Source organism: Balaenoptera physalus, assembly GCF_965194825.1.
Source record: "Balaenoptera physalus genome assembly, chromosome: 7".
NCBI classification, from domain to species: Eukaryota; Metazoa; Chordata; class Mammalia; order Artiodactyla; family Balaenopteridae; genus Balaenoptera; species Balaenoptera physalus.
Window position 1 is genome coordinate 81629496 of NC_138886.1, and position 27942 is coordinate 81657437.

Here is a 27942-nt window from a genome sequence, read left to right on the forward strand (position 1 = left end):
TTCTCAGGTCCTACTCCAGACCTACTGGAGCAATCCATATTTTAACATACCCTTGATGACTCTGATACATGCTGAAGTTTGAGAACCACTGATCTACAGTTAGATTCTTTTGGGCTGCCTCCTCTCCGTGGGTTTATCTCTGAGGCTCCCGAAACACTGTTCCTTCCTCTGGCCCCTTCAGGCCTTGGTATGGTAATGGTTTCCCGCTATTGCTGAACCCTGAGTGCCCCACTCTTCCGTGTTGGTTCCTTAATCTTGACCCTCACCTCTTAAATAGCCCCTTTATTAAAATCTTTCTGGTTAGACTTTTTTTGAGTGTGCCATCTGTTTCCTGTCAGGATCCTAACTGATACAGTAAATGGTACCAGAAGACATCCCAGGAAATAGATTTCCAAAATGGGATCCTGGGATTGGGTTGCTCATATGTTTGCTGAGTGCACAAACCTCCTTGCATGGGGAAAGAGGACACGAGTGATCCAGAACATGAAGAAGCAACACCATCACTTAAGACTATCACTAAGTGAGGTGCAGTGTGGGATGCTGATGGAGGGAAAGACATTAGGAGATAAAATGCCTCAGGTACTTAATTGCTATGGCCGCAAATGGTGATTTCACATGGTCATTACATACATTGTTGGGTGGGCTGCCTGTTTCTGATTGTGCTGGCACAATTACATAAGAAAAAGAAAAGTTTAAGAACAGGAAATTCTAATTCAAGTTATGGGTAGAGATTCAGACAACTTCTATGGAATTTTTTTTTAATTGAAGTACAGTTGATTTACAATGTTGTGTTAGTTTCTGGTGTACAGCAAAGTGATTCAGTTACATATATATCTATATATCTATTCTTTTTCAGATTCTTTTCCATTATAGGTTATTACAAGGTATTGAATATAGTTCCCTGTGCTCTACAGTAGGTCCTTGTTGTTTATTTATTCTATACATAGTAGTGTGTTTCTGTTAATCCCAAGCTCCTAATTTATCCCTCTCCTCCTAATTTATCCCCCTTCACTATGGAATTCTTAAGTCATCTTTAATTCATGTGATCCATAGCCGCATGGCAGATATGGCTATGGATCAAGCCCCAAAACTGATTGTATGTGTGGTAGAGTTGCAACACCAGGTAAATGCACAACCCCACCATATTCCTAATACTAGAATAAGCGCACTCTTGGGAAGGAGAAGGACTCTGAGACTTGGAATGGGGACGTTTAGGCAGAGATGAACAAAGCTGAGAATTTTGGACCTTTAAATTCCCTTAAACCTTCCTTGCTGGCAGAAGAACACTCCTCCCCCTGCAAACCATGAATGATCCAGCCTTCCCATCCATTAAAAAATGTTTATAATAACTCCCTGGCAAAAGGCATGCAGGGGTCCTCTTCAGGACCCACCCTCACCACCCTTCATAGCCTCCAGACCCATAATGAGAGTTTGATTCTAACATAGCCTGGATGGGAATGTACAAGATATGCTCCAAGAACAATAGCATGTACACTGAAGGAGTTGCAAGAACTTGTCAACCGTATTGGGAGAATCTCGGGGACCAGTGAGGACAAATTTATTGATATGTATGCCCTTATCCAGGATTTGGGTATTACTGTATTAGCTGAGCACCTGGGAATGGTGTTAATAATCTGTTGACTTGGTTACTGGAAGCCTGGACTCAACAGTGGCCTATGATCAATGAGGTTGAGGTGCTAGAACCTCACTGGCGTATTGTAGAACAGTCTTCCTCAGAATTTGAGGTGCATATGATTCACTGGGGGGATCTTATTAAACTGCAGATTCTGATTAAGTAAGTCTGGGTGAAGTCCAAGATGTTGTGTTTCTAACAAACTTCTAAGTGATGCTGATGCTGCTGGCCCTCAGAATATACCTTGAGTAGCAAAACGAGGACGGAGTGCAAAGGTTACAGAGATGGGAATGGTGGAGGTCCCTCTTATGTGCAACCACTAACTCTGAAGGGCCCAGGAAGATAATTCCTTCTCCAAGCCCATAAGAAAAGCACTGGTGATGGGAACACTAACTATGAAAAGCACTGTAGTGGTTTCTTTTTTTTTTTTTTAATAAATTTATTTATTTTTAAAAATTTATTTTTGGCTGTGTTGGGTCTTCATTGCTGCGTGCGGGCTCTCTCTAGTTGCGGCGAGTGGGGGCTGCTCTTTGTTGCGGTGTGGGAGCTTCTCGTTGAGGTGGCTTATCTTGCTGTGGAGCATGGGCTCTAGGCATGCGGGCTTCAGTAGTTGTGGCGCATGGACTTAGTTGCTCCGCGGCATGTGGGATCTTCCCGGACCAGGGCTCAAACCCGCGTCCCCTGCATTGGCGGGCAGATTCTTAACCACTGCGTCACCAGGGAAGCCCTGTAGTGGTTTCTTTAGTAGGCAGGAGGTGAGGATGGGAGATGTTCTCTTGGGACTGGGCAATCTCATTTCAAGGAGAATAATGGAATCTTTGAGTGATAGAGTCTAGATGCTCACCTTCTGAGCAATAAGATGAATGAAATTACTAAATAAGCTGCAGGGACAAGTGGTAATCATTGTGCTTTGCCCGTAAGGATCTGTGGTGGTAGTTAATTGATCATAGTGTTCCTAGGAATGAAATAGATGGACAACTTACTGACCCATATAAGTGTAAAATGTCTAGGCCAGGTAGGGAGAAACATGATTCAAATTGTATTGGGGATTTACAGTCTTTTACCCAGTTCCTTGACTTAAATCAGTTCCCCAGACCTGGAGCCCCTTGATTGGATGGTGGGGGGTGGGAAGGCTTGAGTCTTTTCACAGGTGGACTCTATAGATCCTTCTTCTAGTCAGTTGTTCTCAAAGTGTGGTCCCTGGACCAGCAGCATCAGCATCACCTGGGAACTTGGCAGAAATGCGAATTCTTGGGCTCTGCCTCAACTGCATTGAACCAGAAACTCTGGGAGTGGCCTAGCAGTCTGTATTTTAACAAGCCTTTCTGGTGATTTTGACGTATGCTAAAATTTGAGAATCACTTCTCGAAGCCTTCCCTAGAGAGATCTGTAGCCGTTTGCCAGGGTGACTCTGACTGGTGAACAGAAAATATTCAGATCTTTGGGGGATTATTAGATACTGTCTCATGTTAATACGAGTCTTGGGGACCCAAAACCCCATTGTGGTCCACTAGTCAGAGTAAGAGTGTATGGAGTTCAGGTGATAGAAGGATCTTGGTTCAGGTCCATCTCACAGTGAGTCTGTAAGACCTATCCAGTGGTTATTTCTCTAGTTTCAGAATGTAGAGTGGGAATAACTATACTTAGTAATTAGCAAGGTCTCCACACTGGTTCCTTGACCGTGGAGTGAGGAAAATTATGGTAGGAAGGGCCAAGTGGAAGTCCTTTGAACTGTGCCTGCCCCACCATGTTCCCCCCTACAATAGTAAACTTAAAGCAATGCTTTGTTGCTAGAGAATGTGCATAGAATAGAGCACCTTCAAAGACTTAAAGATGCTTCAGCCCTTGGTACAGCATATTACAGCTAATAATCTAGCACGTGCCTTCTTTCTGTACCAGTCACTTAAGGACCATTGAAATCCATTCGTTTTCAACTATAATGACAGAAATACACCTTCACTGTTTTATTATTATTATTTTTTTGCCAATGGTAATGGATATGTAAGGATATTGACAACAACATTGGAATAGCAGAGGAATTGAAAATGCTATACATTGATCAATGGGAAACTAGCTAAACTAATTATATTGCATATACACAATAAAATACCATGAAGAAAGCAAACACATATATAGTCTTTGGTTGAACCATATACCATTCTAAGTGCTCTACATTACATATACTATCTCACATAATTTCCCAACAATACTACTACTATCCCATTTTACATATGAGACAAGAAGTTAAGTAACATACCCAAGATGACACATATATATATATATATTTTTTCTATGTCATAATATTGACATTCAGTCCAGTAATCCTCCACTGTAACAGCTCCTTTACTTTGCAGACCTTCACTGTTTTACCTCAGGGATATTAACAGCTTTCCTGCTCTGATTATCATAAGATAATCTGGATATCTCACAGAGTATCAAAGTAGTCCTTTAAACTGATGACATTATGTTTACTGGTGCACAAGAAATAGCAGTTGCCCTAAATGCCTCAGTAAGACCTATGTATGTCAGAGGCAGAGAAAGAAATCTTCCAAAAATTCAGGATCCTGCAACATAGGTAAAATTTCTAGGCTATTAGAGGTAGGGAGAAGCTGAAAAACAGTGATCTGGGGAATGTTGCACATTTACCATGAAGAGGCACAATGCTTAAAGAGCTGTTTGGATTTTGGAGGCAACATACATCATAGTTAGGTGTAGTACAGCAAAATATTTATTTGATATGGCATAAAGCTGACAGATTTGAATGAGGCCCAGAGCAAGGAAGGAGTCTGCAGCAGGTCTAGGCTCTGGGGAAAGTTGCCTGGCTACTTGGGCCTTATGACTCGTAAATCCAGGGAATTTCAGATTGTCTGTGGCAGAGAAGGGTGAGACAGGAGCCCCAGAAGGAGCATTACAGGAAAGACCCTTAGGGTGTTGGAGTAAGGACATACCTCTTCTGCTAACAATTATTTACTCTTTGAAAATCAGTCCTGATTTGCCACTGGGCCCTGGTTTAAAACTCAAACTATAGATCACCCAGTGACAACGCAACCTAGGGTGTTACCTATAGCAAGTCATATAGTTGGATGTGCATGGCCAGAGTTCCACTGTCAAAGGAACAGTGTACATTTGAGACCAGGCCTTAGAAATTTCAGAAGGCATGAGTAAAAGCGTGGGCAGGTGACTCAGATTCCTACTTTTATTGTTTTCTGCTTCTTCTTCTGATCGTACTTATGCCTTCATGGAGAAGTTTTCTATAAACAGTTAACAGAGAGAGGAAGTGTATGGTCTTGATTTTCAGATGGGTCTCTGGGGTATGCTGGCATCAGTCAAAAGTAGACAGTTGCTTACATTCAGGGGTGGCCCTGAAAGACAGTGGTGAAGGGAAGTCCTCTCAGTGGGCAGAATTTCAGGCAGTACATTGAATGTCCACTTTGTCCAGAAGGAGAGATGGCCTGAAGTTTGGAGCTATACAAATTCATGTGCAGTGGCCGCCCACAACAACCCTGCCCTCACCTCTGTAAATTGACCCTTCACTGAATTCTTTTCTATTAAGACTTTTGGGTCATGCCATTTGTTTCCCTCCAAGATCTTATAGGATACAAGGGTATAGTGCAGAGCTGGCATAAAGGTTTCAAATCAATTTCAATACTGTCTTCCTGGAATGCCTGTTGGGAAAGATCCTGAGAATCAGCAGCAAAGGGTGAAATAATGAAATAATAATAAACAAGGGATTTACACCACATTCATTCAATAAATATTTATTGAGGGCGTCCTATGTTCCAGACACTGTTCTTGGCACTGGGACACAGCAGTAAACGAAACAGAAAGACATTCCTGCTCTTGCGGAGTTTTTATTCCTTTTTTTTTTTTTTTAATATTTATTCATTTAGGCTGCTCTGGGTCTTAGTTGTGGCACGTGGGATCTTCGTTGCTGCATGCGGGATCTTTTAGTTGTGGCATGCGGGCTTCTTAGCTGCGGCATTTGGACTTCTTAGTTGAGGCATGCACGCGGGATCCAGTTCCTGGACCAGGGATCGAACCCGGGCCCCCTGCTTTGGGAGTGTGGAGTCTTACTCACTGGACCTCCAGGGAAGTCCCTGGAGTTTTTATTCTTATGAAGGAGACAGGCAGTAAGCAAACAAGAAAAAAAAATAGTATGTCAGATGGCAGTAGGTGCTATGAAGAAAAATAAAGAAGGCTAGAGGAATAGGGAGTATTGGGGAGGGTGGTCATGGAAGTCTTGTCTGATTACATTTGAGCAGAGAGCTGATCTGAAGAACGTGAGGGAGAGAGCCATGTGGAGATCTGGGGAAGATGCTTTAGACGAGAAAATAGCAAATATGAAGGTCTTGAGGCAAAAGTGTATTTGAGGAATAGAAAGGAGGCCAATGTTATGGGAGGGAAGTAGCAAAGAGTAGAGTGGTAGGAGATACAGTCAGATAACAACATGGGCCACATAGTGTAGGGCTTTGTAAGCCATTGCAGGGTTTATGTTCTACTCTGGATGAGTTGGGGAACCTTTGGAGGGTTTTGAACAGTGACATGATCTGGTATGTGTTAAAGGCTCCCTGTAGCTGTCGAATGGAAGATAGACCAAAGTGGTGCAAAAATGGAAGCCTGGAGACCAGCTTGGAGGCAATTGCAATAATTCAGGGAGGACATGAGGTTGCTGAGAGTTGGTGAGAAGTGGTCAGATTCTGGAAATATTTTGAATGTAGAACCAGTGGGCTCTGCTGAGGGGTTCAGCATAAGATATGAGAGAAAGAAGAGAAAGAGAGGCAGAGAAAATACTTCAATGTTTTTGGCTTGAGCAACGTGATTGTTAGAGTTATATTTACCAAGATGTGGACGACTGTAGAGGAGTGGGTTTGTGAGAAGGTCAGGAGCCTTGTTTTTTAAAAATTTTTATTGAAATATAGTTGATTTAGAATGCTGTGTTAGTCTCAGGTATACAGCAAAGTGATTCAGTTGTATATATACAGGGGACCGCTGGTCCCGCTGGTCTTTTTAAGATTCTTTTCCATTATAGGTTATTACAAGATATTGAGTATAGTTCCCTGTGCTATACAGGTCCTTGTTAGTTATCTATTTTGTATATAGTAGCATGTATATTTTAATCCCAAACTCCTAATTTATCTCTCCCTCCAGGAGCCTTGTTTTGACTTTTTAAGATGAAGCTGCATTCTGGACATATAAGTGGAGATGTTAAGTAGGTAGTTGGTAGTATGAGTCTAGAGTTCCGGGGAGAGATTCTAGCTGAAGATAAAAATTTGGGAGCATATGGATGGTATTTAAAACCATAAGACAATGAGGTCATCAAGGGAGTGAGTGTAGATAGAAGGCGTCAAGTTCCAAGGCCTGGAGCTCCCTAACACTGACAGATCAGGGAGAAGAAGAGGAATCAGGGAAGGTGACAGCCGTCAGGTGTTCTGATGGTACCTTCTATCATGGCAAAAAGGGGGAGGGCATAGGCCCTATGGGTGGAAGGTTTAAGGCACCAACTCCCCAGCCATTGGTTTAAATGATCCAGTGGTGGGGTGGTGGAGACCAGGGAGGTGGGTTTGAAACAGTTTCTGACCACACCCATAGAGCCCTCAGTGTGCTACCTGCTTTACATAGTTCACCCTCTTCTCAGCCACGTGGCCTTCGTGGGGTTCCTGGTTCAGTGTGAGCTTTGGACACATCTCCCAGCTCAGGGCAGTTCAGCTCATCTTGGCACCACACTCTCCCAAGGAGCCCGCTCAGCCTTCATGCTCCCTGGTCTGACCAAATCCATGCCCCAGGGGTCGGAGATCTTGGGTGGAGGGCACTTTAGCCATTGAGGCAGGTAAGGCAGCAGCGAAGCCAGGGAAGTCAACCAAGGCCATGGTAGGAGTGGGAGTACTGGGGAGTAAACGATTGTGGAGAGCATCTCGATTAGATGCTTAATAAATGTTTGTTGAATGGATGAATGTGCGTATCAGGAGCTGTGTCTGTGGGGCTGAGCGTGACTGGTGTGCCCGTCATCCACGTGTGTGTGTGTGTGTGTGTGTGTGTGTGTGTGAGAGAGAGCTGTGGCTCTGTGTCCACGTCTGTGCCTGATGTGTCTCCCCTCCCAGGCCTGCAGAGGGCGCACCAGTCTGGGAAGGGAGGCTCTGGAGTGGGCGCCGCTCTGGCTGAGGGGTGGGTGGGCGCTGGCGGGTGGGGGGTGCTCTAGCAAGGGCGGGGTGCGGCCCCGACCCGGCGGGCTGCTCAGAGAGACTGAGAAGGGCGTTGGGCCCAAAGTCCGTGGGCCTGGCAAGGCCTCTGGTGCTGTCCCCGCTCCAGGCCCCCGCTGGTCCCGAGGCCGAGGGTCCGGCCCCGGGTCCCAGCGCGCGGGTCCCGGCACACGGGCGGAACGTGCAGAGGGGAGACTCGGGCTGCGGGTGGGACCCGCAGCCCCAGGACCTGGGGTCGGCGTGGGACCGGGAAGCCCCCGGGCGGCGATTACCCCGGGCCGAGCACAGCGGCTGTCCCGCCAAATCTCTGCCACTCGGGCCCCTGAATCCGCGGGTACTCGGCTGGGCAGGCTGGGACGCATGGGCGGCCGGAGGCCGGTGTTTTTCCGTGAGTATTTGTCTTCCCCACCCCAAGTATTCCCAACTTATCCTGAGGCCAGGGCGCCCAACGTGGAAGACAGGAAGCAATGTTTGTCTTAAAGGCTGAAGGAAGTTCACATTACCTCCGGGACTTCCTTCGCAGCATAAATAACCCGCACCCGATTGATTCCTTAAACCACGTAATTACGGTGCCAACTCTAAGAAAGGTTTCTTTCAACCTTTAGGTTGAAACCATAGGCTCTCAAGGCTTATTGAAAGCCTAACTGGTGTGCCTGGCGCGATGCTCCGTGCCGGAGGATGAAGTGCTTTCACCTGGACAGAGGCGGAAAACGAGTTTGTCCTGCTCATCAGTGGACATAGGAAAATTCTAGACCCCTGGTCTAGCATGAGACACATTTGAGGACAAATAATAAAGGGGGGAAAAAAAAACCCCCAGAAAGATGAAGGAAATGAGAACAGTAGTATTCAACCCACAAGCCTGTTTGCCTTTGGAGGACCGAGGACCGCGACGACGATGCTGCCTCCTAGTGGCGGAGCCGGGCAATGAGGCCAAGTGGAGTTTAATACCCGTCCGCTGTGGGTATTCTGAACCGAAATTGGCGCCGGCTGCTCAGGTAATCACAGGTGGAGTTCGGTTATTCATTTAATATTAGATTGAAATTTATTATTAGCACAATCCATGACTCTAAGCAAAAGTCTTCAAGAACATGGCAGCAGAGCTTCCCTGGGGTGTTTTTGTTTGCCACCAACTGGGAAATGGATTTCTTGAAAAATGAAGTTTTCAGCTTCCTGACATAGGTAACACAATCTCTGTAGGGGAACTGCAGAATAGCCACCGCTAGAAGAATACCAAGTATAGGCATTAGAAAAAGGCTTGGCAACTTCAACATCCATAAAAGAGGTAATTCATCGGTCACGATTGATGGCAAAGGAAAGAAACATTGATGATTTTTAACAAAATAGCATCACTTTGTCCCCAAATACAAGGATAAGTAACACCTGGACGTGCAAAGAAAAAGAACTTCACAAAAGAGGTCAGTTGAAGCTGAAGACATTTTCACAGGTAAATGATTAAAGCTAGGAAACAAATTAGTTTTGAGCTTTCATAAATAGCAAGTATAGACCCAGTCCCTCTGACCTTCCTGTGCCAGAAAGCTGGGCAGAAGATGCCAAATATGTCAGTGGTGCTGTGCTGGTAGCCCCATAGTACCCCATTTTTGAAGATGTCAAAAGAACGATCCTGTCATTGGTGATCATGTCCCTCTAATGATTGATGAGTAAAGAATGAAATAGTGGCTAGCGAAAGTGTGGCCCAGGTACCATGGAGGGAGAGGAGTGTTAAGAAATCTGGTTGCTTAGTTTGAAATTAGTTTCCAGTTCATATGACTGAGGTTGTTAAGACATTTCTATTAGCTGTAATTCTGGGAGCTCTTACTAGCCCCATCCATCCTTTACATTTGTGTCAAAGAGGTCCTTAAAGGATTTACAAAGAAGGAGTGAACCAGGGGAAGCAGAAGGCTTCAGACTTTGAGGCAACACTGACAAGAAGGAGCTGGCCCACCACTTTGTAAGTGTGTGTGGGTGTGTTATCATTTCATGGAAGAGATAGTGCTAAAATCATTTGAAAACATGGTATTAGTAATTGTAATTTTCTGAGTGGCACTGAGGGTGACATTGTTAGAAGATAGTAATTACTGTTAAAGGAAATTCCAGGGATTACAATGAGTTTTCATGTTTGTGGTATGATGGTTTTGTACATTTGGGGGATGACTGATCTTTGGAATTTTTTTCTTTTCACTTTTCTAGTAAAAGCCATTAATTGTCTTACTGTTGAACACTGGCAGACTAGTATTCAGTAAAATATTTCTTTTTACTGTGTGTAAATTTGGAAGTCCTCCAACTTTATAATTTCATTTTATGCTTTGTACTTATTTTTACTGAAATATTTACTTATCTAAACAGCAATCTTCTGGAAAGTTACTTTTATCTCCCCTCCCATTTGGGTCTTTGTGATTTGATGCCTTTACAAATGTATACACACACCAGCAACATTTACTTTATTTATTTTATTTTTATTATTATTATCTGTTTGGCTGCGCTGGGTCTTTGTTGTGGAGCACGGCCTCTCTAGTTGTGGAGCACGGCCTCTCTAGTTGTGGAGCGCAGGCTTAGTTGCCCCGCGGCATTTGGGATCTTAGTTCCCTGACCAGGGCTCGAACCCACGTACCCTGCATTGGCAAGCGGATTCTTAACCACTGGACCACCAAGGAAGTCCTTAGAAACACTTACTTTAGTTTTAGTTGGGGCTCAAGAAGGAGTGAAAATAAATACATGTGTTTAATTTGCCATCTTTACCCTGAACTCCTACTTGTCTTTGAATTTGGTGGTGTTGATCTTTCCCCCTATGGTTTGTGTTTTATGGTTTTATGTTTAAGAAGTTCTTTTTCTACCTCAAGATTATAACCACCCTCACCTATATTGTCTTCTATAACATATATTTTAAACATTAGGTCTTTAATCCTATGATGAAGTGTTTGAAAAATACTGAGGCTATGACAATGGGAAGGTAGATGTATTTTAAAAAAAGGAAGAACAATTTGAATCTTTAAGAAAAACAAAAAGCTGAGTGACAAAAGGAAAGTAAGCACAGTATGCTACTTTGCAGTGAACAACATTTACATGGTCATCATAATGTAAATTCTGATCATTGTCTAAATATAGTGGTATAGCTGTATTTAGAGGATAGGGTGACAGGAGAAGAGGGTTAATAAGAGAGCTAAATCTCCACTTTTTATAATAGGAAGTCAATAGGTAACTTTAAAAAAAAAATTTATTTATTTGGTTGCGCCGGGTCTTAGTTGCGGCAGGTGGGCTCCTTAGTTGTGGCTCGCCAGCTCCTTAGTTGTGGCATATGAACTCTTAGTTGCGGCATGCATGTGGGATCTAGTTCCCTAACCAGGGATCAAACCTGGGCCCCCTGCATTGGGAGCGTGGAGTCTTAACCGTTGCACTGCCAGGGAAGTCCCTCAGTTGATAACTTTAAAAATAGGTAAATGAAGAAACAGAGGTATGAACAAAGTATTTACACATATGGCACTAAGTCCTAGAGGAAGTAGCTTAAGAGTTAAAAGTTGCAGGAAATGGTTGTTCAGAATAAGCCTTTTGGTACTTTTTGATTTTTTTAAACCATGAGTATGTATTATTTGATTTTTTTGAATTATGGATCTTACAGAAAGAAGAAAGAACAGGACAGTATTGTCAAAGATGAAGGCAGAAAAGGAGAGTAGGGACTCATTCTCTGATAAGATAGACATTATATTGCATGCTACTCAGGGCAGGGCTTGAGGCAAATACCAGCTATGCAGTGTGGCAGGATAATTTAGTGAAATACGAAGTTTTGCTTTGTTTTGCCTATGTTTTCCTTTTTTTCTCTTTTTGCTGATGATTTTCTTTTCTCTTTAGAGCAAGCGAGGGTTTTGGTAGGGCTGAGAGTAGTAGCACCCTGATATTAGAGTCCCTTCTGCCTTTGTAAAAGTCTAAAGCAAACCTGGGAAGAGGTTATACCTAGGAGGGACTGGGAAGAGGGAGGGTTTTGGAGAGAGTTTTTTAAGACTGTGGAGGGGATTGGTGTGTACGTCCAGCCAGTATGGGCAGTGGGCTTTAATCCTTGACTGGGATGAAGCAAGCAAGCCACCTGAGTAGATGGCTCTGGGGAGATGTCTGGGGAAGCTAGGTCCAAGCCCGGAGGCTCTCATAGCTGAGCTCCCATGGCTCAAATGTGGCACAGAGCTAAGAGTTTGAGAGTCTAGGACCTGGGGAGTCATACCTGCTGGGAACACAGGGGCCACAGCATTCACTGGTGAGACTGATGTCCAATGATGGGATGGTGTCGAGGGCACGTAGGAAGCCTCTCCTGTGCCTTGCTGTTTCTTTGACCTTTGCACAGCCCTTGGCAGATGGGATCCCAAGAGTGCCAGCGCTCTGGTGCAGGGGCTTGGAGTAGGTTCATTGAAAGAACATTTTATTTTATTTTTTTTGGCCATACCATGCGGCTTGCAGGATTTTAGTTCCCTGATCAGGGATTGAACCCGGGCCCTGGCAGTGAAAGTGCCGAGTCTTAATCCCTGGACTGCCAGGGAACTCCTGAAAGAACATTTTAAAGTGCAGTAAATCTTGAACATCAGAGTTTGTAGACTAAGATCACACCTGCTGCATGATGTAGGGAGCAGCCCCTATCTTCACTGGACTCAGAAGGAGCAGAGAGCAAATATTTTAATGACTATAATAAGCGGTAAGTGCTGTGGCATGCTCAGGCCCCGGTGGAAGGAGAAGGTGGTGGCAGCCACCTCTAGTTCCTTGCCCCTCTCCCAGGATCTGTTCCCTTCTTTCCCACGTGGCCTGGCCCCATTTAATGGTCCTCTCTCTCCTAGCCTAAGGGCGAAGCGGGGAATTGGAGGATCTCTGCTCTGGGGAGGGAGAGGTACAGGAGAGTCAGACTGGAGTCTTCTTGGAGAGGAGACTAATTTACATCTGAGTTCTGGGGTTCCAAATTCCTGCCATTGGAGACTTATTCCTTGGCCTCAAGAGATTAAAGGGGCTAAAGTGCCCCAGGCCCCACCTAGGGGAGAAAGGAGAAAAGGGAAGGGGAGGATGCTTTCCCGACTGGAAGGAAGCTGAGGGACGAATAGAGAACTCAGGAATAAAGAGCACATAGCCCCATCAAACAATAAGGAGAGGCCGTAGACCCTGCTTCACTGGTCAGGGCGGAAGGGAGTCCTCTGGGGTCTTTGGGAGGAGATGGGGGCTCTCGAGGGCTCCCAGGGCTGGAACTCTGCGTAGGGCAGGTTTCAGTAGAACTTGTGTTCACCTGTGTTACAGGCAGGCCCAGGCTCCCGCCTCCCTCCAGTAGACCCCAAGGAAAGGGGAGGCAGTCCCCGGTGAAGCTGGGAGTGAGAGAATGCTGGGCGGAATCAGGGAAGGGATCTCTTCAGGGTCTCAGAGGCCCGCGGAGCTGTTGGGGACGTGTGCCTGGGATCCACTGTCTCTTCATTGGCAGGGATTTCTCAGAGACCAGGGGCAGCCCAGGTCCCACCCTGCCTGTCAGCCTCCCTTTTACTGCCCACAGGTCTGGGCACCTGGGAGGCAAGGAAACTCTTGGGGTGGGTGAGGATATAGAATTTGCCAGCCCGAGCTCTTGGCCGGGACCCCAGAGTGTGTGACTCCACCCTGTGGTGACAGTGGCTTCTCTGTGGACACAAACACACAGGAACAGATACTTGGGAAGAAGGCCAGAATGGCTGTTTATTCAGTTAGGTATAAATCATATTTACAAAGAAGAGGTGGGTGCAGTGTGGAGCACGGTCAGGTCCAGGGCCCTGGGTGACCTTTCCTCAGAGGGGACAGTCCTGCTGCCACCTCTCACATTTCCTTTGGGACTTTCCCTTCTCTGCCTCTCTAGGCCTGGCCTGGTGTGGGCAGCTCAGCCATGCAGGGTAGGGTGGGTATGCAGAGGGGTGGTTGAAGCTGGAGAAGGGGCGAGGCAAGGCCAGCATGGGGTGGCTGCTCTGGGGCCCCTGAGTCCTCCCTCTCTCCTAGCCCGCTTCTTGTCCCTTGGGCTGGGGCTCCAAGCCCTGATGAGACTGGTGGGGACCTCCTGGGCTCCGGGCTCGTCACTGGGCTATGGCCGTTTTGGGGTCTCAGTCCTGGGAGGGCAGAAGAGGGGTTTGAGGGGATGATCAAGGCTCCCCTTCACTTCCCACCCCCCGTCCCTTTAGCTTCCTTACCTCTTACAGCCTTTGGAGCTCTTTCCCTTCTTGCCAGACTTGGGGGCCCCCTTGTCCTTCTTACAGTCCTGGGCTGGTTTCCATGGGGCTGATGGCTTGTCCAGACGCTGCATCAGCTGCTGCACCCAGGCCTTTCTAGGGTCTGCACATAGCTCTGGCTGAGAGCGTTTCCGAGGCGAGAACCTAGGGTTCGGGGGTCAGCAAGCCTGTCTTAGTCTTGCCCATCATGCCCTCCCACTCAGCTGCCAGCCTGCACCCACCCCCTTGTACCCACTTACAGGATAGCTGGGATGGGGCAACCCAGGCTTGGTTCCTGCTTCCGGTAGCTGCGGACAACGTGGGTGGGAATCTTCCTTAGGCTGTACTTGAGGCAACAGTCCTGTGCTCCTCCATCACTGCCTGCAGGTGGGGTTCACAGGGAGTGAGGGGCTGCTTGGAGGCTCCTACCCAGGCCTCTCCAGCCCCTTGCCCCCATCCTAGGCAACTCCCTCCTTGATACCTTGGGTCTGGGGGATGCAGAAGACCAGGACTAGGACAAGGATGCTCAGAATCAGCGACTGAGCCATGGCCACGGTAGAGCTCAGGAGAGATGGACAGCTCCAAACTGGGGGGCCGTGTGTGGGCTGGGACTGGTGTGCCGCCTATTTATGCAGGCGGACACTTTCACTTCCCCCATCCCCAGCTACTCTGTCCAGGCAAGTATAGGGATCTCCCTCCTTTTCCTTCCTGAAAGACAGATCCTGTCCTGGCAACCAGCCTCACTAGTATGCGGAAATGAAAACTTCACACAGCCATTCAGTCCCCAAAGCCGCCTGAGTCTACCTCCTCAGTATTAGTTGAATCTGAGAGGCTCTCCTTGTTTTTTTTAAAAATTTAAAAATTTTTTTAATTTTAATTTTTTTTTGGCTGTGCCAGGTGGCGTGCGGGGTCTTAGTTCCCTGACCAGGGATCGAACCTGCGCCCGCTGCAGTGGAAGCGTGGAGTCTATTAACCACTGCACCACCAGGGAACTCCCTGAAAGGCCCTCCTTCTATCCCCAGCCACTGTCTTGGTGCAGGCCTTACCACCTCTCCTCTGGAACACTGTGATTGCCTCCTTGTTTCACTCCAGGCTCCACACTCTCCTGTTCCTTCAGTCAGGCTGAGGACTGTTCCTAAAATACAAATCTGACTAATGAATTGTAAGAGTTCTTTGTACATTCTGGATAATAGATCCTTATCAAATATATGATTTACAAATATTTCCTCCCCTTCTGTGGGTTGTCTTTTCACTCTCTTTTAAAATTTTCATTGGAGTACAGTTGCTTTACAATGTTGTATTATTTTCTACTGTACAGCAAAATGAATCAGCTATACATATACATATATCCCCTCTTTTTTGGATTTCCTTCCCATTTAGGTCACCACAGTGCATTAAGTAGAGTTCCCTGTGCTATACAGTACATTCTCATTAGTTGTCTATTTTGTACATAGTATCAATTTTGTATATGTGTCAATCCCAATCTCCCAATTCCTCCCACCCACCTCCCTTTGCACCTTGGTATCCATACATTTGTTCTCTACGTTTCTGTCTCTATTTCTGCTTTGCAAATAAGATCGTCTATACCATTTTTCTAGATTCCACATATATGCGTTAATATATGATATTTGTCTTTCTCTTTCTGACTTACTTCACTCTGTATGACACTCTCTGGGTCCATCCACGTCTCTGCAAATGACCCAATTTTGTTCCTTTTTAGGGCTGAGTAATATTCCACTGTATATATGTACCACATCTTCTTTATTCATTCCTCTGTCGATGGACATTTAGGTTGCTTCCGTATCCTGGCTATTGTAAATAGTGCAATGAACATTTGGGTGCATGTATCTTTTTGAATTATGGTTTTCTCAGGGTATATGCCCAGTAGTGGGATTGCTGGGTCATATGGTAGTTCTATTTTTAGTTTTTAAAGGAACCTCCATACTGTTTTCCATAGTGGTTGTATCAGTTTACATTCCCACCAACAGTACATGAGGATTCCCTTTCCTCCACACCCTCTCCAGCATTTATCGTTTGTAGATTTTTTGATGATGGCCATTCTGACTCGTGTGAGGTGATACCTCATTGTAGTTTTGATTTGCATTTCCCTAATAATTGGTGATGTGCATCTTTTCATGTGTTTGTTGGCCATCTGTATGTCTTCTTTGGAGAAATGTCTGTTTAGGTCTTCTGCCCATTGTTGGATTGGGTTGCTTGTTTTTTTTGATATTGAGCTGCATGAGCTGCTTGTATGTTTTGGAGATTAATCCTTTGTCAGTTGCTTCATTTGCAAATATTTTCTCCCATTCTGAGGGTTGTCTTTTCATCTTGTTTATGGTTCCCTTTGCTGTGCAAAAGCTTTTAAGTTTCATTAGATCCCATTTGTTTATTTTTGTTCTTATTTTCATTACTCTGAGGTGGGTCAAAAAAGATCTTGCTGGGATTTATGTCAAAGAGTGTTCTGCCTATGTTTTCCTCTAAGAGTTTTATAGTGTCTGGCCTTACATTTAGGTCTCTAATCCATTTTGAGTTTATTTTTGTGTATGGTGTTAGGGAGTGTTCTAATTTCATTCTTTTACATGTAGCTGTCCAATTTTCCCAGCACCACTTAATTGAAGAGTCTGTCTTTTCTACATTGCATATTTTTGCCTCCCTTGTCATAGACTAGGTGACTATAGGTGTGTGGGTTTATCTCTGGGCTTTCTATCCTGCTCCGTTGATCTGTATTTCTGTTTTTGTGCCAGTACCATACTATCTTGATTACTATAGCTTTGTAGTATAGTCTGAAGTCAGGGAGCCTGATTCCTCCAGCTCCATCTTTTTACTCTCTTGATAGTGTCCTGTGATGCACAAAATTTTAAAATTCAGTTTATCTATTTTTCTTTGGTTACCTGTGTTTTTAGTGTCATATTTAAGAAACCATTGCCAAATCCAAGGCCATGAAGATTTCCTCTTATGTTTTTTCCCCCAGCTTTACTGAGGTATAATTGACAAAATCGTGTGTATTTAAAATATACAACGTGATGATTTGATATATGTATACATTGTGAAATAATTACCACAATCAAGTTAATTAACACCTCCATCACTTCACATAGTTATACCTTTTCCTTTATTTTTGTAGTGAGAATGCTTGAGATCTACTTTCTTAGCAAATTTCAAGTACACAATACAGTATTATTAACTACAATCACTGTGCTGTACATTCGATCCTCAGAACTTACTCATTTTATAACTGAAAGTTTGTACCCTTTGACAGACATCTCCCCATTTTTCCCACCCCCACCCCCTGGCAACCACCATTCTACTCTCTATTTGTATGTGTTTGGACCTTTTCTTTTATTCCACATGTAAGTGATTCCATACAGTATTTGTATTTCTCTAACTTATTTCACTTAGCATAATGCCCTCCAGGTTCATCCATGTTGTCACAAATGGCAGGGTTTCCTTCTTTTTCTTATGGCTGCATAATATTCTATTGTATGTATATATATATATCTCACATCTTCTTTATCCATTCATCTATTATATTAACAGACACTTAGGCTGTTTCCATATCTTGGCTCTTGTGAATAATGATGCAAGGAACAAGGCAGTATAGATATCACTTTGAGGTAGTGATTTCATTTCCTTTGGATATATGCCCAGAAGTGGGATTGCTGGATCATATGGTATTTCTTTTTTAATTTTTTGAGGAACTTCCATACTGTTTTCCATTATGGCTGTACCAATATACATTCTCACCAACAATGCAAAAGTGTTCCCATTTTCTCCACACCCTTTCCAGCATTTCTTATCCCTTATCTTTTTGATAATAGCTATCCTAACAGGTGTGATGTGATATCTCTGTGGTTTTGATTTGCATTTCCCTGGTGATTATTGATGTTGAGCATCTTTTCATATACCCATTTGCTGTTTGTATGTCTTCTTTGGAAAACTATCTATTCAGGTCATTTTCCCAGTTTTTTTTTTTTTTTTTAACTAATTGGTATAACTCTATCTATTTGGTTTTCCCCTTTGACATTATTTGATTCTTATTTTTTATTTTTATTATTTTTAAAGTTCTTAATTACTTAACCTTTTGGGGTTTGTTTATTTATTTATTTATTTATTTATGGCTGTGTTGGGTCTTCATTTCTGTGCGAGGGCTTTCTCTAGTTGTGGCAAGTGGGGGCCACTCTTCATCGCGGTGCGCGGGCCTCTCACCATCGCGGCCTCTCTTGCTGCGGAGCACAGACTCCAGATACGCAGGCTCAGCAATTGTGGCTCACGAGCTTAGCTGCTCTGCGGCATGTGGGATCTTCCCAGACCAGGGCTCGAACCCACATCCCCTGCATTGGCAGGCAGACTCTCAACCACTGCGCCACCAGGGAAGCCCATTTTCCCAGTTTTTAGTCAGAGTTTTTGTTTGTTTGTTTTGCTATTGAGTTGTAGGAGTTCCTTATATATTTTAGGTATTAACCCCTTATCAGATATATGGTTTGTAAATATTTTCTCCTATTTCCTATGTCCCTAGGTTGCCTTTTCTTTTTGTTGATTGTTTCTTTTGCTGTGTAGAAACTTGCTTATTTATTTATTTATTTTAAAGAGCCAAGTCTTTAATTTGTTCATTTCTTGCATCTGAAGTACTTCTTTTTTTTTTTTTTTTTTTTTTTTTAAATTTATTTATTTTATTTTATTTATTTATTTTTGGCTGTGTTGGGTCTTCGTTGCTGTGCGCGGGCTTTCTCTAGTTGCAGCGAGCGGGGGCTACTCTTCGTTGCGGTGCGCGAGCTTCTCATTGCGGTGGCTTCTCTTGTTGCGGAGCACAGGCTCTAGGCGCGGGGGCTCAGTAGCTGTGGCTCGCGAGCTCTAGAGCACAGGCTCAGTAGTTGTGGTGCACGGGCTTAGTTGCTCCGCGGCATGTGGGTTCTTCCCGGGCCAGGGCTCGAACCCGTGTCCCTTGCCTTGGCAGGCGGATTCTTAACCACTGCGCCACCAGGGAAGTCCTGAAGTACTTCTTGATGACATCCTTGACCTGAGAATCTTTGCCATAGTCCTTAACCACCACACAACTGCAACCAGCCACTTTACAGGGTTTTCCCTCTCTGTCAGTTTTACAGAGTCCTACCCACGCCCCTAGTTTCTTGCTGTCATCAACCTTAATTAGGTTTATTTGGTGTTTAGCACAGAGGACCTCCACCAACTTGACTTACATAGGCTCATCACAGTTGGATGCAGGCACCCAAAGATGGGCTTGGCACTGGTCTAACACTTTGCAGCTTTGCAAATTCCATGTGCTAGGCCATTGTGGATGAGGGTGGTCTTCAGCACCTCTTGCAAAACAGTATTAACGTCCATTGCACCTCCAGCACCAGTGCCTTCCTCGGCCATGGTGGTAGGTAATGGGTGGAACTGAATCTTGAATGTACCCCAACCTCCACCTCTGAGCTACTCAGCAGAGGCAGGGAAAGAGTATACAGAAGCTTTTTAGTTTGATGTACTCCTACTTGTTTATTTCTGCCTTTGTTGTCATATCCAAAAATATCATTGCCAAGACTGATGCCAAGGAGATTTTCTTCTGTGTTTTCTTCTAGGAGTTTTATGGTTTCAGGTCTTACATTTAAGTTTTTAATTTGAATTTTTGTGAGTGGTGTACAGTAGGGGTCCAGTATCATTCTTGTACATGTGGCTAAACATTTTTTTCAACACCATTTTTTTTCTTTATTTATTTTATTTATTTTATTTTTGGCTGAGTTGGGTCTTCATTGCTGTGCATGGGCTTTGTCTAGTTGCAGTGTGTGGGGGCTACTCTTTGTTGAGGTGCACAGGCTTCTCATTGCAGTGGCTTCTCTTGTTGCAGAGCATGGGCTCTAGGCACGTGGGCTTCAGTAGGTGTGGCACGCAGGCTCAGTAGTTGTGGCGCACAGGCTTAGTTGCTCCGCAGCATGTGGGATCTTCCCAGACCAGGGATTGAACCCGTGTCCCCTGCATGAGCGGGCGGATTCCTAACCACTGCGCCACCAGGGAAGCCCCAACACCATTTTTTGAAAAGACTCTCCTTTCCCCATTTTGTGCTCTTGATCCCCTTTCAAAGATTGGTTGACTGTATATGCATGGGTTTATTTCTGGGCTCTGTAATCTATTCCACTGGTCTATGTGTCTGTTTTCATGCCAGTACCATACTGTTTTGATTACTGTAGCTTAGTAATATAGTTTGAAATCAGGAAGCATGATGCCTCCAGCTTGGTTTTTCTTTTTCTTTTTTTAAAAATTAATTAATTAATTAATGTTTATTTTTGGCTGCATTGGGTCTTTGTTGCTGTGTGTGGGCTTTCTCTGGTTGTGGTGAGCGGGGGCTACTCTTCGTTGTGGTGTGTGGGCTTCTCATTGCAGTGGCTTCTCTTGTTGCGGAGCATGGGCTCTAGGCACCTGGGCTTCAGTAGTGTGGCATGCGGGCTCAGTAGTTGTGGCATGCGAGCTCTAGAGCACAGGCTCAGTAGTTTTGATGCATGGGCTTAGTTTCTCCGTGGCATGTGGGATATTCCCAGGCCAGGGCTCGAACCCATGTCCCCTGCATTGGCCGGCAGATTCTTAACCACTCAGCCACCAGGGAAGCCCCTTCGTTTTTCTTTCTCAAAATTACTCTGGCTATTTGGGATCTTTTGTGGTTTTACATGAATTTTAGGATTTTTTCTATTTCTGTGAAAACATGCAATTGGAATTTTGATAGTGATTGCATTAAATTTGTAGATCACTTTGGGTAGTTATGGACATTTTAGCAATATTACTATGCCAATCCAAGAGCACAGGATATCCTTCCATTTATTTGTGTCTTCAATTTCTTTCATCAGTGTCTTATAGTTTTCAGTGTATTGGTCTTTCACCTCCTTGGTTAAATTTATTCCTAAGTATTTTATTGTTATTGATGCTGTTGTAAATGGGATTGTTTCTTAATTTTTTTCCAGATAGTTTGCTGTTAGTGTATAGAAATGCAACTGGTTTTTGTATGTTGATTTTGTATTCTGCAAATTTACTGAATTTGTTTCTTAGTTCTAAGAGTTTTTTGGTGAAGTCTTTGGGATTTTATGTACATATATAAGTTTTCTTGCCTAATTGCTCTGGCTAAGACTTCTAGTCCTAAGTCGAATAGAAGTGGTGATAATAAACACTCGTCTTTTGTTCTTAATCATATGGGAAAAGCTTTCAGCTTTTCACATTTGAGTATGATGTTAGCTGAAGGCTTGTCATACATGGTTTTTATTATGTTGAAGTACGTTCCTTCTATACCCACTTTATTGAGAGTTTTTATCATAAATGGGTGTTAAAACTTGTCAAATGCTTTTTCTTCATCTATTGAGATGATCATATGATTTTTATTCTTCAATTTGTTAATGTGGTGTATCACATTGATTGATTTGTGGATGTTGAACCATCCTCATATCCCTGGAATAAATCCCACTTGATCGCCATGTATGACTCTTTTAATCTGCTGTTGACTTTGGTTTGCTTGTATTTTGTTGAGACTTTTTACATCTATGTTCATCAGGGATACTGACCTGTACTTTTATTTTCTTGTAGTGTCCTTGTCTTTGGCTTTGGTATCAGGGTAATGCTGCCCTCATAAAATGAGTTAGGGAATGTTTCCTCCTCTTCAATTTTTTGGAAGAGTTTGAGAAGGATTGATGCTAATTCTTCTTTAAATGTTTGGAAGAAAAAAAATATTTGGTAGAATTCACTAGTGAAGTCATCTGGTCCTGGGTTTTTCTTTGTTGGGATGTTTTCATTACTGATTGAATCTCCTTACTTGTTATAGATCTATTTAGATTTTCTATTTATTCTTGAGTAAGTTTTGATAATTTTTGTGTTTCTGGACTTTATCCATTTCATCTAGATTACCCAATTTGTTGATGTACAATTGTTCATAGTATCCGCTAATAACACTTTTCATGTCTATGAAATTGTAGTAATGCCCCCAGTTTCATTTCTGATTTTACTAATTTGAATCTTCTTTCTTTTTCCTTAGTCAGTCTAACCTCAAGTGTGTCAGTTTTGTCGATCTTTTCAAAGAACCATCTTTTTGTTTTGTTGATTTTTCTCTATATTTTATATTCTCTATTTCATTTGTCTCTGCTTTAATCTGTATTAGTTCCTTCTTTCTGCTATTTTTGGGTTTGGTTTTATTGACTTTTTCTAGTCTCTTAAAGTGTACAGTTAGGTTATTGATTTGAAATCTTTTTATTTATTTATTTATTGATTTATTTGGCTGCGTTGGGTCTTAGTTGTGGCACACAGCGTCTTCGCTGAGGCGTGCGGGATCTTTTTGTTGCGGCTTGGGCTCTTCATTGCAGTGCACAGGCTTCTCTCTAGTTGTGGCGTGCGGGTTTTATCTCTCTGGTTGTGATGTGCAGGCTCCAGGGCACGTGGGCTCTGTAGTTGTGGCACTCGGGGTCCAGAGCACATGGGCTCTGTGGTTTGTGGCACACGGACTCTCTCGTTGAGGCGCACAAGCTCAGTAGTTGTGGTGCATGGGCTTAGTTGCCCTGCGGCATGTGGGATCTTAGTTCCCTGACCAGGGAATTGAACCCATGTCCCCTGCATTGGAAGGTGGATTCTTTACCACTGGACCACCAGGGAAGTACCTGAAATCTTCTTTTTAAATGTAGACATTTACAGCTATAAATTTTCCTCATAGCACTGCTTCCACTGAATCTCAAAAGTTTTGGTATATTATGTTTTTGTTTTCATTTGTCTGAAAGTATTTTCTTTCTTTTTTTTTAAAGATTTATTAATTAATTATTTATTTATTTAATTTATTTTTTGGCTGCGTTGGGTCTTAGTTGTGGCATTCAGGATCTTAATTGTGGTGCGCAGGCTTCTCTCTAATTGTGGTGTGTGGGTTTTTCTCTCTCTAGTTGTGGCTCACAGGCTCCAGGGTGAGTGAGCTCTGTAGTTGTGGTGCACGGGCTCTAGTTGAGGTGTGCAAGCTCAGTAGCCCTGCAGCATGTGGGATCTTAGTTCCCTGACCAGGGATTGAACCTGTGTCCCCTGCATTGTAAGGCGGATTCTTTACCCCTGGACCACCAGGGAAGTCCCTGAAATCTTTTTTAAATGTAGACATTTACAGCTATAAATTTTCCTGTTAGCACTGCTTTCACTGGATCTCAACAGTTTTGGTATATTATGTTTTTGTTTTCATTTGTCTCAGAGTATTTTCTAATTTGCCTTGTGATTTCTTCTTTGATGCATCGTTTGAATGTGTTGTTCAATTTCCATATATTTGTGAATTTTTCACTTTTCCTTTTGTTACTGATATCTAGTTTTATTCTATTGTGATCAGAAAAGATACTCTGTATGATTTCAGTCTTAAAATTTTATTTAGACTTGTTTTGTGGCCTATCATATCATCTATCCTAGAGAACATTCCATGTGAACTTCAGAAGAATATGTATTTTCCTGTTGTTGGTGTGTTTTTGGTGTGTATATCTATTAGGTCTAATTCATTTATAGTGTTGCTCAAGTTCTCTATTTCCTTCTTGATCTTCTGTCTGGTTATTCTATCCATTATTGAAAGTGAGATATTAAATTCTAAAACTATTATTGTAGAACTGTCAACTCTCCTCTTTGATTATGTCAATTTTTGCTTTATATATTATGAGGCTTGGCTGTCAGTTGTTTATAATTGTTGTATCTTGCTGTATCAAACATTTTATCAATATATAATGTCCTTTTGGTCTCTTATAACCTTTTTTGACAAAAAGTGTATTTTGTCTGACAGTAATATAGCTACCATAGCTCTCTTTTGGTCACTAGTTGCATGGGATATTTTTTTCCATCCTTTTACTTTAAAGCTCTGTATTTGTATCTCAAGTTAGTCTCTTGTAGATAGCATATAGATGGATTATGCTTTTTTTTTTTATCCATTCTGATAATCTCTGCCTTTTAATTAGAGAGTTGAACTCATTTACTTTATTTTTTCATGTTGTTTATTTTTTTCTTCCAGTTTCATTGAGATATAATTGACATACAGCACTGTATAAGTTTAAGGTGTACAGCATAATGATTTGACTTACATACATCATGAAATGATTACCACAAATAGTTTAGTGGATACCCATCATCTCATATAGATACAAAATTAAAGAAATAGAAAAAAACTTTTTTCTTTGTGATGAGAACTCTTAGGATTTACTCTTAACAACTTTCATATACAACATATAGTAGTGTTATGCAGTTATGTGATGTACAACATAATTAATATAATTATAATTAATATAATTATGTTGTACATCACATCCCTAGTACTTATAACTGAAATTTTGTACCTTTTGAATACCCTCATCCAATCCCCCCTTCCCACACCCCCACCTCTGGTAACCACAAATCCAGTCTCTTTTTCTATGAGTTTGTTTTTGAATTACAACTGACCTACAACACTATGTTAGTTCCTGGTGCAGGAACTATTTCTATACATTTCAAAATGATCACCACAATAAGTCTAGTTACCATCTGTCACCGTACAAAATATTACATAATTATTGATTATATTGACACTGTACATTTCATACTCGTGACTCATTTATTTAAATCACTTATAAGGAAGGATTTATTTCTGTCATTTAGCTATTTGTTTTCTGTATGTCTTATATGATTTTGTTCCTCATTTCCTCCATTACTGCCTTTCTTTGTATTCAGTTGATTTTTTTAGTGTACCATTTTGATTCCCTTCTTTTTCCTTTTCTGTATATTTTTAAATTATTTTCTTAGTAGTTACCTTGGAGATTACAATTAACATCTTAAACTTATAATAATCTAGTTTGAATAATACCAACTTTGTTCCAGTAGTACAAACAAATAGTACTCTGCTCCTATACATCTTAGTTCTACCTCCTTTATATTGTTATTGTCACAGATTACATCTTTATATATTGTGTACCCATTAACATCAATTTGTAATTATTATTTATGCCTTTTAATCCTCATAGGAAAAAAAGAGGAGTTATAAACCAAAAATAGAATATACTATCTTTTATATTTACCTATGTGGTTATCTTTGCCAGAGGTCTTTATTTTTTTGTATTGCTTCAAGTTACCATTTACTGTCCTGTCCTTTCATCCTGAAGGATTCCCTTTAGCATTTCTCATAGGCAAGTCTACTGGTAATGAACTTCCTGTACTTTTGTTTATCTGGAAATGTCTTAATTTTTCCTTAATTCTTGAAGGATGGTTTTTCCAGATACAGAATTCTTGTTTGATAGTTTTTTCTTTCAAGATTTTAAATATATCATCCCACTGCTTTCTGGCCTCCATAGTTTCAGAGAAGAAATCAACTGTTAATATTACTGAGAATACCTTGTTCATAGTGAGTCACTTCTCTCTTGCTGCTTTCAAAATTTCAAGATTATCTTTGGATTTCCACAAATGGACTATACTGTGTTTTGGTATGGATCTCTTTGAGTTTATTCTGCTTAGAATTTTTTTAACTTCTTGGATATGTGTATTCATGCCTTCATCAGATTTGGGATGTTTTCCGCCATTATTTCTTCAAAAACTTTTTTTCTGCTCTGTTCTCTCTCTCATGGGACTCCTGTGGTGAGGTATGTTAGATGATATCCCATAGGTCTCTCAGACTTTGTTCATATTTCTTTATCTTTTTTTCCTGCTCCTCAGACTCAATAACTTTAATTGCCTTATCTTCAAGTACGCTGATTCTTTCTTCTGCCTTCTCAAATTTGTTGTTGAACTCCCTCAGTGAATTTTTTCACTTTGGTTATTGTATTTTTGGCTCTAGAATTTAGTTGTTTGCCCATGGTTTCCTTCAGCTCTTTGAGCATATTTAAGACAGTTAATTTAAAGTCTTCATCTAATATATCCAATGTGTGGGCTTCCTTAGGGTTGGTTTTTGTCAACTTCTTTTTTTTCCTGTGAATGGTTCATACTTCCCTGTTTCTTTGTATGCTTTGTTAATTTTTTGTTGAGAACTATACATTCTGAGTATTAAAATGTGGTATCTTTGGAAATCTGATTCTTCCACTCCTTAGGGGTTTCAGATATTTACTTGTTAAGGGCTGTAGCTGTCCATTTTGACTTTTCCAAATAAGTTTTGCCAAGTGTATTCTTTGTTGTGTGTGGTCCCTGAGGTTTCTGTTCTCTTACTTCTGTGGTCAGCCAATGACCTGATAAAGATTTCTCTCCCCCTCTCCCACAAAAGAGTTATGTCCCCTTAAATATTCTGATATATGCCACTGTGGAAGCTACTGCAGCCCAAGAGGGCTAAAACCAAGGCAAGCATCTGCACCTATCTCTCAGGGAACCCCCAGACCAACCAAAATGTAAAACCCCCAATATTTGGAGGACAAGGTTCTCTGCCACCAGCCAGCCACTCTGGGAATGTGGGCTGCCATCCCCACAGCATTGACTAGTAGCTAGTTCATGCATGATGTTCTCTTATGAAAGATCAACATCCTCTGCCTTCATCAAGCACTCCCCTGATTGTTATGTGCCCAGTTAGGTTCCAGAATTCTGAAATAGGTGATTCCAATTGCTCTTTTCAGCTCAGTGGTTGCTTCGGTGGAGGGACTGACCCTAGAGCTTTCTAGTCTGACATTTTGCATGCTGTCATTCCTGTATTTAATTTCTAACATTTTAAATCTTTTATCCATTTGGAATTTTAAAATTTTTATTTATTTATTTATTTTTGGCTTCACTGGGTCTTCGTTGCTGCGCAGGCTTTCTTTAGTTGCAGCAAGTGGGGGCTACTCTTTGTTGTGGTGCATGGGCTTCTCATTGTGATGGCTTCTTTTGTTGCGGAGCATGGGCTCTAGGCACACAGGCTTCAATAGTTGTGGCGTGCGGGCTCAGTAGTTGTGGCTCATGGGCTTTAGAGCGCAGGCTCAGTAGTTGTGGCGCACAGGCTTAGTTGCTCTGCGGCATGTGGGATCTTCCTGGACCAGGGCTTGAACCTGTGTCCCCTGCATTGGCAGGCAGATTCTTAACCACTGTGTCACCAGGGAAGCCCTCCATTTGGAATTTATGCTGGAGTGTAGTGTGTGAGGATTATCAGGTCCTGACTTAGAATCTATGTTTAAAACCAGTGTAGAACCTCAGAGTTGTGATCACCAGGTTAGGACTGGAAAATCCATCTGGTTCCCAGAGTGCTAAACCCAGCGTGCCCCTCACCCCCAGGCTCACCCCAGCTTTATGGAAATGGGAGACCATAGGGAGATATAGAGAGGACAGATTGGGAGGGATGCAGTCAGGACAGCATGGTCCAGGTACAAGATAGTGATATAAAGATTGTGCTCATAATAGGGGTGTTGCTGTTGGGGAAGGATGGGTTGCAGAGGGGATGGGGATTGGAGATGGGGATATTGTTGGGATGGGGATGAGGATGTGGTATGGGCCTTCCCAAGGCCCACAGAATAGAGGGGCTGGAATCTGAGTGAATTAGAAGAGAGATAATTGAGATCTTGAGTCTGTGGTTTTACAACAGGCTGAGACCTTAAGCAGGGCAGGGAGTGCCCCGGTTGGCAAGAGGCTGGCATTCCTGGAACAGGACTGGGAAAAAACAAGGAGATAAGATTTCTTGCGTCTTTTACCTGGTCTTATGGCAAATCCTGGCATGAGAAAGCTTTTAATTCCCATCTCTAAAATCTCCCCTTCCACACCTGCCCTACCTTTTGTGGAAGTGGCTAAATAAGTAGTGAGCAGCCTATCTCTGAAGAGTTCCCAGAGAGGTGGGATGGCATGGGCTTGGGGGGACATGTATATGATTCCAGAGTCATATCATATTAGATTGTTTACACTGTTTCCAAACTCGGCTGCACTTCAGAATCACTCAAGGAGCTTATTAAAAATACAGAATTAGTGGCACCACCCCAGACCATCTTAAACAGAATCTCAGAACAGGGCCAAAGGATCTGTATTTTTACCAAGCTGTATATATTTATCT

At 42.7% G+C, this 27942-nt stretch overlaps 2 protein-coding genes and 1 pseudogene across 4 annotated transcripts in view; 1 reads left to right on the plus strand and 2 right to left on the minus strand.

Moving 5' to 3' along the window:
• Positions 1 to 6293: 6293 nt before the first annotated feature.
• The window catches only part of LOC309665188 (uncharacterized protein), a gene marked incomplete at both ends in the record, with an annotated part of 60123 nt that continues 38474 nt past the window's right edge, over positions 6294 to 27942 (plus strand). The window contains 3 exons of the mRNA XM_082471400.1: positions 6294 to 6312; positions 7794 to 8218; positions 8706 to 8825. Coding sequence (XP_082327526.1) covers positions 6294 to 6312; positions 7794 to 8218; positions 8706 to 8825 — 564 coding nt within the window. The remainder of the gene's footprint in view (positions 6313 to 7793; positions 8219 to 8705; positions 8826 to 27942) is intronic.
• Positions 13488 to 14646, minus strand: CCL21 (C-C motif chemokine ligand 21; the record flags this gene model as incomplete). Of its 2 annotated transcripts, XM_082469986.1 has the most annotated exons (4): positions 14494 to 14646; positions 14273 to 14393; positions 13995 to 14177; positions 13488 to 13913 (listed from the first exon to the last, which is right to left on the minus strand). In XM_082469986.1, the coding sequence occupies exons 1-4, from the start codon at positions 14558 to 14560 to the stop codon at positions 13889 to 13891; spliced, it is 396 nt and encodes a 131-aa protein (XP_082326112.1). In that variant the 5' UTR covers positions 14561 to 14646. The 2 variants fall into 2 exon arrangements, with proteins under 2 accessions (XP_082326112.1, XP_082326113.1); XM_082469987.1 differs by lacking the exon at positions 13488 to 13913 and having other exon boundaries at positions 13991 to 14177.
• LOC309664307 (small ribosomal subunit protein eS12 pseudogene) lies at positions 14636 to 27922 on the minus strand (annotated as a pseudogene). The gene is made up of 2 exons: positions 18959 to 27922; positions 14636 to 14720 (listed from the first exon to the last, which is right to left on the minus strand). The product of its transcript is annotated as a small ribosomal subunit protein eS12 pseudogene (transcript).